The sequence below is a fragment of the Microchirus variegatus genome, assembly GCF_963457635.1.
Source record: "Microchirus variegatus genome assembly, chromosome: 5".
Classification (NCBI taxonomy): Eukaryota; Metazoa; Chordata; class Actinopteri; order Pleuronectiformes; family Soleidae; genus Microchirus; species Microchirus variegatus.
Window position 1 is genome coordinate 34210112 of NC_139806.1, and position 11273 is coordinate 34221384.

At 40.2% G+C, this 11273-nt stretch overlaps 1 protein-coding gene across 1 annotated transcript; it reads left to right on the forward strand.

The window, feature by feature from the left end:
- Window positions 1-446: 446 nt before the first annotated feature.
- On the forward strand, window positions 447-2229 carry nr0b1 (nuclear receptor subfamily 0, group B, member 1; the record flags this gene model as incomplete). The annotated part of the gene is made up of 2 exons (XM_083889107.1): window positions 447-1122; window positions 1988-2229. 2 exons carry the CDS (start codon window positions 447-449, stop codon window positions 2227-2229), a joined length of 918 nt encoding a protein of 305 aa, XP_083745233.1.
- Between the last annotated feature and the right edge of the window lie 9044 nt (window positions 2230-11273).

An 11273-nucleotide genomic window follows, 5' to 3' on the forward strand; every position in this document is an offset into this window, starting at 1 on the left:
CAGCTACCCTGTGATTAATCTGATTAAAATGTTAATCTTTTGACAGCCCTACTAATTTGACAATGTTTATTGTTGATTTTAAAAGTTATGTACAACAGTTTTAAGTTAATATGTATCTCAGCGCTTGTACTAATTGAAACAACTATAGCCACGCTCATTATTAAAGTAAAATTGAGGACATAATTGAATCATTAGAGAACAGATGCACAGTCCTGGTCAGACGGAAACACAGAGGAGAGGAGGTGTGGAAGAAGGAGGTGCCAGAGCTCGAGGAGGCGGAATATACACAGACTGTAGCAGCTGTGTGACCACTGAGACAGACAGAAGCTGATATAACGGTGGTGCCTCTCAGTCGGGGGCTATCGGGGGATAAGCAAACAACGCTACCTGTGTCACTGACCTCCTGCAGTTGGGACGCGCCGAGCTCCGGCTCATGAAGAGCGACTATGGCCACGCTGGAGGGCTGCCGCTGCCGGAACAACAACAGCATCCTCTACAGCATCCTAAAGAGTGACAGCCTCACGACCCCCGAAGAGGACCAGCATCAGCATCATCATCATCATCATCATCACCCTCAACAACAACAAACACTTCAGCTCCTGCTCCACAAAACCTCCTCCTCCTCCTCCTCCTCCTCCTCCTCCTCGTGCGTCGTCGCCCCGGGCTCACTGCAGGAGCTCCGGCAGCAGGCGTGCTCCTGTGGCTCGACCCGGCGCCGGGGCATCCTCCGCTCCCCGCAGGTGACCTGCAAAGCCGCGTCGGCTGTGCTGGTGAAGACGCTGCGCTTCGTGAAAAACGTGCCCTGCTTCCGCGAGCTACCCGAGGACGACCAGCTGGTGCTGATCCGGAACGGATGGGCTCCGTTGCTCGTGCTGGGACTCGCGCAGGACCGCGTGGACTTCGAGACCACGGAGACCGTGGAGCCCAGCATGCTGCAGCGGATCCTCACCGGGCTGCCGGACCGGCAGCAGGGCGAGCCCGCGGCCGGACAGAGCAGAGGGGCGGCCGGGGTCTCCGTCGTGGACATCGAGGCCATCCGAGCGTTCCTGAAGAAGTGCTGGAGTGTGGACATCAGCACCAAGGAGTACGCGTACTTGAAAGGAGCCGTGCTGTTTAACCCGGGTAAGTTCTGGGTTTCCACATGGATCAAACTTATTTGACACATTTGCGAGTATATATATATAAAAAAAGAAGGTTTTTTTTGTGTATGTGTTTGAATGTGCATTTGAAGTTTGGTTCATTTGGAACGTGTTCAAGTTTTCAATCACTTTAGATAGATAGATAGATAGATAGATAGATAGATAGATAGATAGATAGATAGATAGATAGATAGATAGATAGATAGATATTTGTTAATACTGATAAATCTGTTGATTATTTTTTAACATTTAATCATCAGGTCTTTTAAATGTTTCCTAAATGTCTAAATGATCTCACTCACACTATGTTTTTCTTTGTCCACACATCACACAGAGACACATATGCCATCATTTTTTGAAATGGTTTCTAAGCTGAGATATAACTGATTATACAGGAACAACACAGCAAATGTATTCGGCAAATTAATAACTGATGAATTGTCGAAGCCACAGTTGATTAGTGACACATGATAGATAATGCCTCATTTATCAACACACCTTGTTGCCTCCCAGACTAGTTTTTGTTAGCGTATCTGGGTGTGTCCTCTCCAATATCTTGTAGTTTGCAGTAAATATTTTTTTACACGATAGCATTTTTAAGTTGCTCTCGTCCATTATTTCACATTTAAGAGTTTGGATAGCACATTTATTTTTTTACTGCCTTATAACATAACAATTACTACATGCTCTATGGAAACTAATCCTAACCTAACCCATTTACATTTTTCATCTCTAATTTCTCACCTTTATCTTCCATTTTTATGGCACTCCTCCTCCTCCTCCTCCTCCTCCTCCTCCTCCTCCTCCTCCTCCTCCTCCTCCTCCTCCTCTTCCTTCGATGGAGCCAGATCTGGAGGGTCTGCGTTGCCTCCACTACATCCAGTCGCTGCGTCGGGAGGCGCACCAGGCTCTGAACGAGCACGTCAGGCTGATCCACTGTAAGGACACGACGCGCTTTGCCAAGCTGCTCATTGCTCTGTCCATGCTGAGGGCCATCAGCCCGCCGGTGGTCGCCCAGCTCTTTTTCAGACCCGTCATAGGCACCGTGGACATAGACGAGGTGCTCATGGAGATGTTCTACCGGAAATAGGTGGCAGCCAGTCACAGTGTACAGCTGCCCGGTGGACTGAGATACTGTAAACCTCTTGTTGGTATAATGGAGTGAGGGGCAGATGAAGACATGCATTTTAACTACTGTGTGTGTGTGTGTGGAGATTCCAGTGAAATGTCCAACTCTGTGTGTGTGTGTGTGTGTGTGTGTGTGTTTGTGCGTGTATGGAGAGAAAGCGTGTGTGTGTTGAGGGTAAAACACGTTATAATAGGTGAAAAATACAAAGCAGCTGCTGGAATTCATAATTTATTTGTTTTATATATATATATATAAAAAAAATATTTTTCTATAATAAAAAAGAATACACTCTGAGATGTTTTGTTTGACTTTACCTCGATTCATGGGTTTATATAACCCAAAATCCACTTTTTTATACATATTATGTGCTCCTGCATTGTCTAGTCGCTGTATAATAAGTTTTTGTTTCATTTTCGTAGTGTTTCAAAAAGTCATGTAAAATAACATGGTCGCGGGCCGAGGTTGCATAGCCACTGTTAGCATGCGAGACGCCATGTTTCTACCGGAGCCTGTAAGGACAAACGCGAGAGAACAAATCAAGCGTCTCTTTACTTGTAGCAGGAAGTCCCGCCTCCACTCTCTCCGCTTCGTCTGCTACGGCCGCGGTAGCTCCGCCCTCTCCCTCACCTCACGAACCTCATCTGCTGACACGGAGAAAGACGACGAGGACGACATTTGACCGGCTGCGGATACCGTAGCGCTCAGGGAAGGGAGGGGGTGAGCAGAGGAGCAGTTCTTTGTTGTGAATTTCAGCCTCTCCTCTAGATGGCACTATAAACTACTTACTTCACCTTTAAATGTCTGCATGTAAAAAGTGATAAGCGCCAGTGAACATACGGATGTTTTACGAAAAGGACATCACCTTGAAAAATCTGTCTCGATGATCAACTAAGATGAGAAAGTGACAGTCTGGGTTTTCACTTCAGCTGTTCACTGCTGGTACAGCAGGTAAGTCAAAGAGCTGGAGTTTCAGAGTTGTGCGAGTATACTTCTTCGAAATGATTGTGAAATAGCCAGGTTAATCCACCAGAGTGCAACAGTAGGCCACATGAAGCAAGTGTGCATCATCATCATCACCCCTCCCAAACACACCACTGTCTCTCCACCTTCACACACAAACGGGTGCAGGGTGCAGAGATGGTGTCGTAGATGTGCCTCAAGTCATGTTCCACCTGTCCCAACTTCTGGTCAAGACTATGTTGCAGGGGTTCTCAAAGTTTTGATACCCGAGGGCCAATTTAGGAACCCAACATTGGACTGAGGGCCGCCAAAGGAAAAAAAAAACGTAATAACTATGTTGTCCAAAATTTGCCAATTTAAAAAAAAAAAAATTATTTGGTCCAAAATTTGCCAAAAACATCATACTATACTATGTCGTTCAAAATGTTACAATTTTTTGGGGAAAAGTTTTTGGTCCAAAATTTGACAAAAACGTCATACTATACTATGTCGTCCCTAATTTGACAATTTTTAGGGAAAAAAGTTTTTGGTCCCAAATTTGACTAATTTTTTTCCAAAAAAAACTTGGTCCAAAATTTGACAATTTTTTTGGAAAAAATATCAACACCAAAATTGGACAAAAACGTCATACTATACTGTATTTTACTATGTCATCCAAAATTGGATGACATAGTAAACACAGTTGTACAGTTTACACTTATTGGTCTGTATCCAGTAATGTCCAATAAACATTTAACAAGCTTAGTAGCTCCTGGATTAAAACTATCAACTGTAATTCATTGCGGGGCCGCCAGAAATGTTTCTGCGGGCCGCCATTGGCCCTCGTGCCGCACTTTGAGAACCAATGCAATGTTGCATTCCGTGGATTCAGAATAAAATGCTCACGGCGTTAGAACATATATATAGGGGAAAGGTGGAGGAATTGCTCCAGAGAAAAAACTCAGAGTTGGATCACGAATATGTTTTAATTATAAGCCACTCATTCATTCACTCATCTTCTAACGCTGTGGAGGCAAAATATCCGGGCCAGGTCTCTCCTGGTCTCTCCAGGCTGGTGGACGGTCCACGTGCCTGGGTTACTGGCGGCCTTCTCCCGGGAGGCTGGGGGGGGCGGCGACACGGTTCTCACCACGGATTCTCGACCACACCAAGTGACAACCTCTGCACATACACATACATACATACATGGATGCGCAAATACACAGACATACAGATAAACATTTTGGTTCATGATAGAACCAATATAAACTGATACAGCCGTTGTAAACTAGATCACCTTTTCTACATGTGGTTGTTAACAAACACTAATGGTACTGCACTTATTGAAACGCATATCAGTGATGTTAATGTTACAATGTTATCATTATTGCCTTAGTGTGTTATGCAACTAACTTCTATCCAGTGTCTCTCTCTCCCTCTCTCTCTTTCTCCCCATCTCTCTCACACCCCCCTTGTCTGTCTATAAAGTGGTATAGACCATGAGTGAGTGAGTAGGTCTTTCTTTATTATGTATTTGCTATTTGGGTAGTCCTACATTGATGCCATGTCAACACATATTCTCATGCACCTCCTGGTGGTCTAATAAAACATTGCAAGAAATCAGACAAACACACAGAGACTCCCGTGCACGTAATGTGCCCCTGTGGACTTTGCTCTAAATCAGGGGTTCTCAAAGTTTTGATACCTGAGGGCCAATTTAGGAACCCAACATTGGACTGAGGGCCGCCAAAGGTAAAAAAAAGAAGAAAGAAATCCCATTTGTAATAATTTTAATGACCAGATTGCAGTTCTACAGTTTAGCGTTAAGTAATATAAGCGTTAATATAATAACGCTTTATAATTTACTGGGTAATTACCCAGTATTTTGGCCATTGTTCTTACCTTCTAATTACAGGTTAATACCAAGTAACACATTTCTGTTACCATATATTTACTGGGTAAATAGCTAGTAACTGGGGGCTGTAGCTACCTGCTTATTACCAGCTTATAACACAATAATACACTAAAATTCACCATATTAATGTTGCTATTTAAAAAAAACTGGCTGTGCATTGATAGTTGATCTTGTAGGTGTTGTTTTTCTGATGTAACATGTTTGTTTAGACATGACTTATCCATGTGAGCTGAATTTACAGATCATTTCAACAATCTATAAATGTGTCAGTGTCACGCGGTATCATCCAGTTACGCACACACACGCATTACGCACAGAATAAGCAGATAGAGCTCATTGACTTATACTGTTTAATGATTAATTACTGTCACTGATTGTGTCGTGGATGCTGGGGAGGGAGGAAGAGGGAGGAAGAAGATGCCAGTGTGCCAGTGTCTCAGGTGTGTGCCGGTGTCTCCAGCGGCTGACGAGCGCGCACCTGCATCAGCTGTCTCTTCTGATGAAAGGCGCAGCGGTGGTGGAATAACTTTTTTTTGCAGTTATTTTGTTATCGTATGGATTAAAATGGGATAAGGAAATGTTCTACTCAACGTTCAAGTCCCCATTTTCTTTATTTTGGAGCGTTTAAAACATCGTAGACTGACGTGTGTCCATGTATGCGTTCACGTCAGCAGCTGTGTGTCTATTTACATAGAGAAAATATTAATTTGTGTTAAATAAAGTTCATTTATTTGCTCAAAGTAAGACTTAGAGAAAAGTGTGACTCACTCACACGCACACGCGCGCGCACACGTCTTATCCGCACATGTTCAAACATACGCGGTGTATCGTTGTTGTTTGTCACATAATAATTCATGTTTGTCACTGTAGACCAGGGGTTCTTAAAGTTCTGATACCTGAGGGCCAATTTAGGAACCCAACATTGGACTGAGGGCCGCCAAAGGAAAAAAAACAGAAATAAATCCCATTTGTAATAATTTTAATGACCAGATTGCAGTTCTACAGTTTAGCGTTAAGGAATAAAAGCGTTAATATAATGTAATTTAAGCATTAATATAATAACGCTTTATAATTTACTGGGTAATTACCCAGTATTTTGGCCATTGTTCGTACCTTCTAATTACAGGTTAATACCAAGTAACACATTTCTGTTACCATATATTTACTGGGTAAATAGCTAGTAATTGGGGGCTGTAGCTACCTGCTTATTACCAGCTTATAACACAATAATACACTAAAATTCACCATATAGAAACCAGGTAAATACCCAGTATTTTTGTTTACACTTATTGGTCTGTATCCAGTAATGTCCAATAAACATTTAACAAGCTTAGTAGCTCCTGGATTAAAACTATCAACTGTAATTCATTGCGGGGCCGCCAGAAATGTTTCTGCGGGCCGCCATTGGCCCCCGGGCCGCAGTTTGAGAACCAATGCTGTGGACACATTAATAATATTACTTTGAAACACGGTGATAAGATTCAGAGCTTAATATTGCAGCGTCTCCATCTGACAAGAGTTCGCGCAGCGCTCCGCAAATTCTCTACGCCGTCTTTTTGTGCGTACGCACGGTTTATACATGAGGCCCCAGCTGTCTGTCTGCATTTTGGAGGCTGTCAGCATGAAACAGTCACCAGCTTCACTGTCTGCACCAGCGACATGTGTGTGCTTGCAGGCGTGAGCTCCTGTAAATGATGACATTTTTTTATTAAATAAAAACAAAGCCAAAAATAAATCCCAGTGGTTGTGTGTGTGTCAACTATTTTTTTAAGCTGAAACTTTCTTCTTGTGTTTGCATAGTCTGAATCCATCTAAGCTTTGCAGCCCCCTCTGTGCCTCTGAGTATGAACAAACATGCCCACCCTTTATGTCTTTGTTGACAGTGTTTCAGTCACTTTATCCCTTCCTTTGTCTTTAGTTTCTGCCAGTGCATCTCTCTTTTATCCTCTGCCCCAGTTTCTCCATTCCCTCTGTTCTCTCCCGGGAGTGACAGAAGATCCGGAAATCTGCTTTCTGTCTCTCTGTTTACCAACGTTCAATCACACGCAACCATCCCTTGTAGGGACTGTTTATCCCCAGGAGATGGCACTGTTTGGCAACGCTCAAACACAATTGCGTTTGTGTTGATGAGCAAATCAGGCATCGAATGAAACTCTATGAAACTACGCCAGATATACAGTATAATAGGTTTATATTGGTGCATTAAAATGTGTGTTTTATTTTGTTCCTATCTGAGAGAATAGAAAAGGGTAATGAAGAGAGAGTGAAGGAGGTGCCATGTAATAAATCCCATAATGAAACAGGGACATTTTAATTGTATGGTATGCATTCAAGCCTGTAGGTCTATTGTGAGCCTATAGAGCAGGGGTTCTCAAAGTTTTGATACCCGAGGGCTAATTTAGGAACCCAACATTGGACTGAGGGCCGCCAAAGGGAAAAAAAAAACGTAATAACTATGTTGTCCAAAATTTGACAATCAAAAAAAAAATAAAATTATTTGGTCCAAAATTTGCCAAAAACGTCATACTATACTATGTCGTTCAAAATGTTACAATTTTTTGGGAAAAAGTTTTTGGTCCAAAATTTGACAAAAACGTCATACTATACTATGTCGTCCCTAATTTGACAATTTTTAGGGAAAAAAGTTTTTGGTCCCAAATTTGACGAATTTTTTTCAAAAAAAGAGCTTGGTCCAAAATTTGACAAAAATGTCGTCCAAAATGTTAAAAAAATTTGGGAAAAAATTTCAACACCAAAATTGGACAAAAACGTCATACTATACTATGTCACTATGTTTTTGGGGGAAAACAGTTTTTGGTCCAAAATTTGACAAAAACGTTGTACAATACTATGTTGTCCCAAATGTGACAATTTTTTTTTCAAAAAAAATTTTGGTCCAAAATTTGACAAAAACGTTGTACAATACTATGTCGTTCAAAATGTTACAATTTTTTGGGAAAAAGTTTTTGGTCCAAAATTTGACAAAAACGTCATACTATACTATGTCGTCCCTAATTTGACAATTTTTAGGGAAAAAAGTTTTTGGTCCCAAATTTGACTAATTTTTTTCAAAAAAAGAGCTTGGTCCAAAATTTGACAAAAATGTCGTCCAAAATATGACAATTTTTTGGGAAAAAATTTCAACACCAAAATTGGACAAAAACGTCATACTATACTGTGTCACTATGTTTTTTGGGGAAACCAGTTTTTGGTCCAAAATTTGACAAAAACATTGTACAATACTATGTTGTCCCAAATTTGACAATTTTTATTTTCAAAAAAAATTTTGGTCCAAAATTTGACAAAAACGTTGTACAATACTATGTCGTCCCAAATTTGAATTTTTTCTTTCAAAAAAAAAGATTTGGTCCAAAATTTGACAAAAATGACATATATGCCGTCCCAAATTTGACATTTTTTCTCAAAAAAAATTTAGGTCCAAAATTTGACAAAAATGACATATATGCCGTCCCAAATTTGACATTTTTTCTCAAAAAAAATTTAGGTCCAAAATTTGACATTTTTTCTCATCCAATTTTGGATGACATAGTAAATACAGTTGTACAGTTTACACTTATTGGTCTGTATCCAGTAATGTCCAATAAACATTTAACAAGCTTAGTAGCTCCTGGATTAAAACTATCAACTGTAATTCATTGCGGGCCGCCAGAAATGTTTCTGCGGGCCGCCATTGGCCCCCGGGCCGCACTTTGAGAACCAATGCTATAGAGCCTCCTCACCTTCAATCACAGCAGTTTAAAAGGTTAGCGTTATATAAGATGCTCCATTATTACATGCTGTTTAATTGTTGACGTTTTGCACACTGCCTTGACATTTTACTGTGAAGGTTGTAGTTTTACTTTGTGTTTCTTGAAACGGAAAAAGAGCGGATCACAAGCATTTGGACTTATCTCTGTCTTGCTGTCCTGTAGCATCTGCCTATTTCAAACTGTGCTCTTTCAGTATCTCTGTTTATGACACAAAAATAGGAGGATAAAAATCCCAAATTGCTCCTGATGACGCTCCCTGCAAAAATGTCAATGATGTGTGCTTGTACAGCACATATGACATGCACTGTATGAATGTGGTGGATTGGAAAAACTGTAGTGTTGAGTGCTTTGAGTGGTCATTGAGACGAGAAAAGTGCTGTTTAAATACAGAGCGCTTACCATTCACGAGCTGAAACGAGCACAAGATGACGTGAGAGCAAACGGAGAAGATAGGAGAGTTTAGATTAAACACGATTTCAGCACAAATTTACCAAAATGATGTAAATAGATAGAACAGGAATCTTCATCTTCCATGTTAGCCAGTATTCCATCAAATACAATCTCCATTGCTCTTCTGAAAAAAATCTAGTAACGCTTGGGTGTGTACAAAAAGAAACTAATAAATGCTCTGGTGTCAAAATCATTTGATTTCACTATCTCAGGAAACAATGGCTCATATTTTAAGAGCATGTTTTTTTTATTCTACTGTGTAACATTTTTCCATATTTAAAAATTGCTTGAACCACCCTTTCAAGTAAAATAAATAGTATTTAAGGTATACAGTAATATTTGTTGATTTGGTGCAAATCTTCACAGTTTAGTGTAAAGTATCGAAATTTTGTGCTTTCTGCTGCCTCTCTAGTCACTTTGCTTTCTCAGTTCACTCTTTAATCGTCGGCCCCTGCACAACTCCCCACTCTCACTCCCTCCTTCTATCCCTCACTCAACTCTCAGCCCACTTCTTGGCGTTTCCCCACCAAAATCAGGCATTAGATGGAGTGTCTATTTATTTCACCCATTTGTAGATCTTCTGGTTGTACTTTTTCTGCAAGTCCAATACCTTTCTATCCCTCACTTGTTCACGTCATTTTTCTTGTATTTATGTGTGTGAAAAAATCTATACAAACACATATATGTCAAACGGGTGGCCAGTGGACCACATGAGGCCCCCCAATTGATTATATGTGACCCACCCACCACTTAATATCATGTTACATTGAAAAAGAAATGAAAAAAAAAGGCCTGCAACCTCTTCCTTTAAACACAACTTGTATGGCTGAGGCACAGCTGTCGGTCACACCTGTTCGGCAACAGCTTCATTGGCTTCCCGGTTAAATTCCGCATCAATTTACCCTAACCCAACCCAACAGACCTACTCCCTCTAACTCGAACTCTCTACCTGTTGCTGTTATTTTTTTGTTATTATTATTTTGTTGTTGTACGGCGACCTTGAGTGTCTTGAAAGGCGCCTTCAAATATAATGCATTATTATTATTATTATTATATCAAAACAAACATGTTTACTTGGAATTCTGGGAGATTTCACCATGAATGTCTTTATTCCAACATTATGATGGAATATTGTATTATAATTTGAAGCTCATATTGCCCATCTGCTACTGTGCAGCTGTTTTTTCAGCTTTTTTTCCCCCCTCTAGACCGATCACATTGGTGTCGTATTAATATAATACTGTTTCGGTCTTGAGGAGTTACCACTACAGCACTCAAACCTCGAAGGCATAGCTGATTGAAATAACTGTTCATTGGTTAATAATGATACATGTCTTAAAACATTGGTTCTCAAAGTGCGGCCCGGGGGCCAATGGCGGCCCGCAGAAACATTTCTGGTGGCCCGCAATGAATTACAGTTGATGGTTTTAATCCAGGAGCTACTAAGCTTGTTAAATGTTTATTGGACATTACTGGATACAGACCAATAAGTGTAAACTGTACAACTTTATTTACTATGTCATCAAATTTTGGATGACATAGTGACACAGTACAGTATGACGTTTTTGTCCAATTTTGGTGTTGAAATTTTTTCCCAAAAAATTGTCACATTTTGGACTTCATTTTTGTCAAATTTTGGACCAAGCTTTTTTTTGGAAAAAATTCGTCAAATTTTTGGACCAAAAACTTTTTCCCAAAATTTTTTAACATTTTGAACGACATAGTATAGTATGACGTTTTTGTCAAATTTTGGACCAAAAACTTTTTCCCAAAAAATGTTAACATTTTGAACAACATAGTATAGTATGACGTTTTGTCAAATTTTTGGACCAAAAACTTTTTCCCAAAAAATGTTAACATTTTGAACAACATAGTATAGTATGACGTTTTGTCAAATTTTTGGACCAAAAACTTTTTTCAAAATTTTTTAA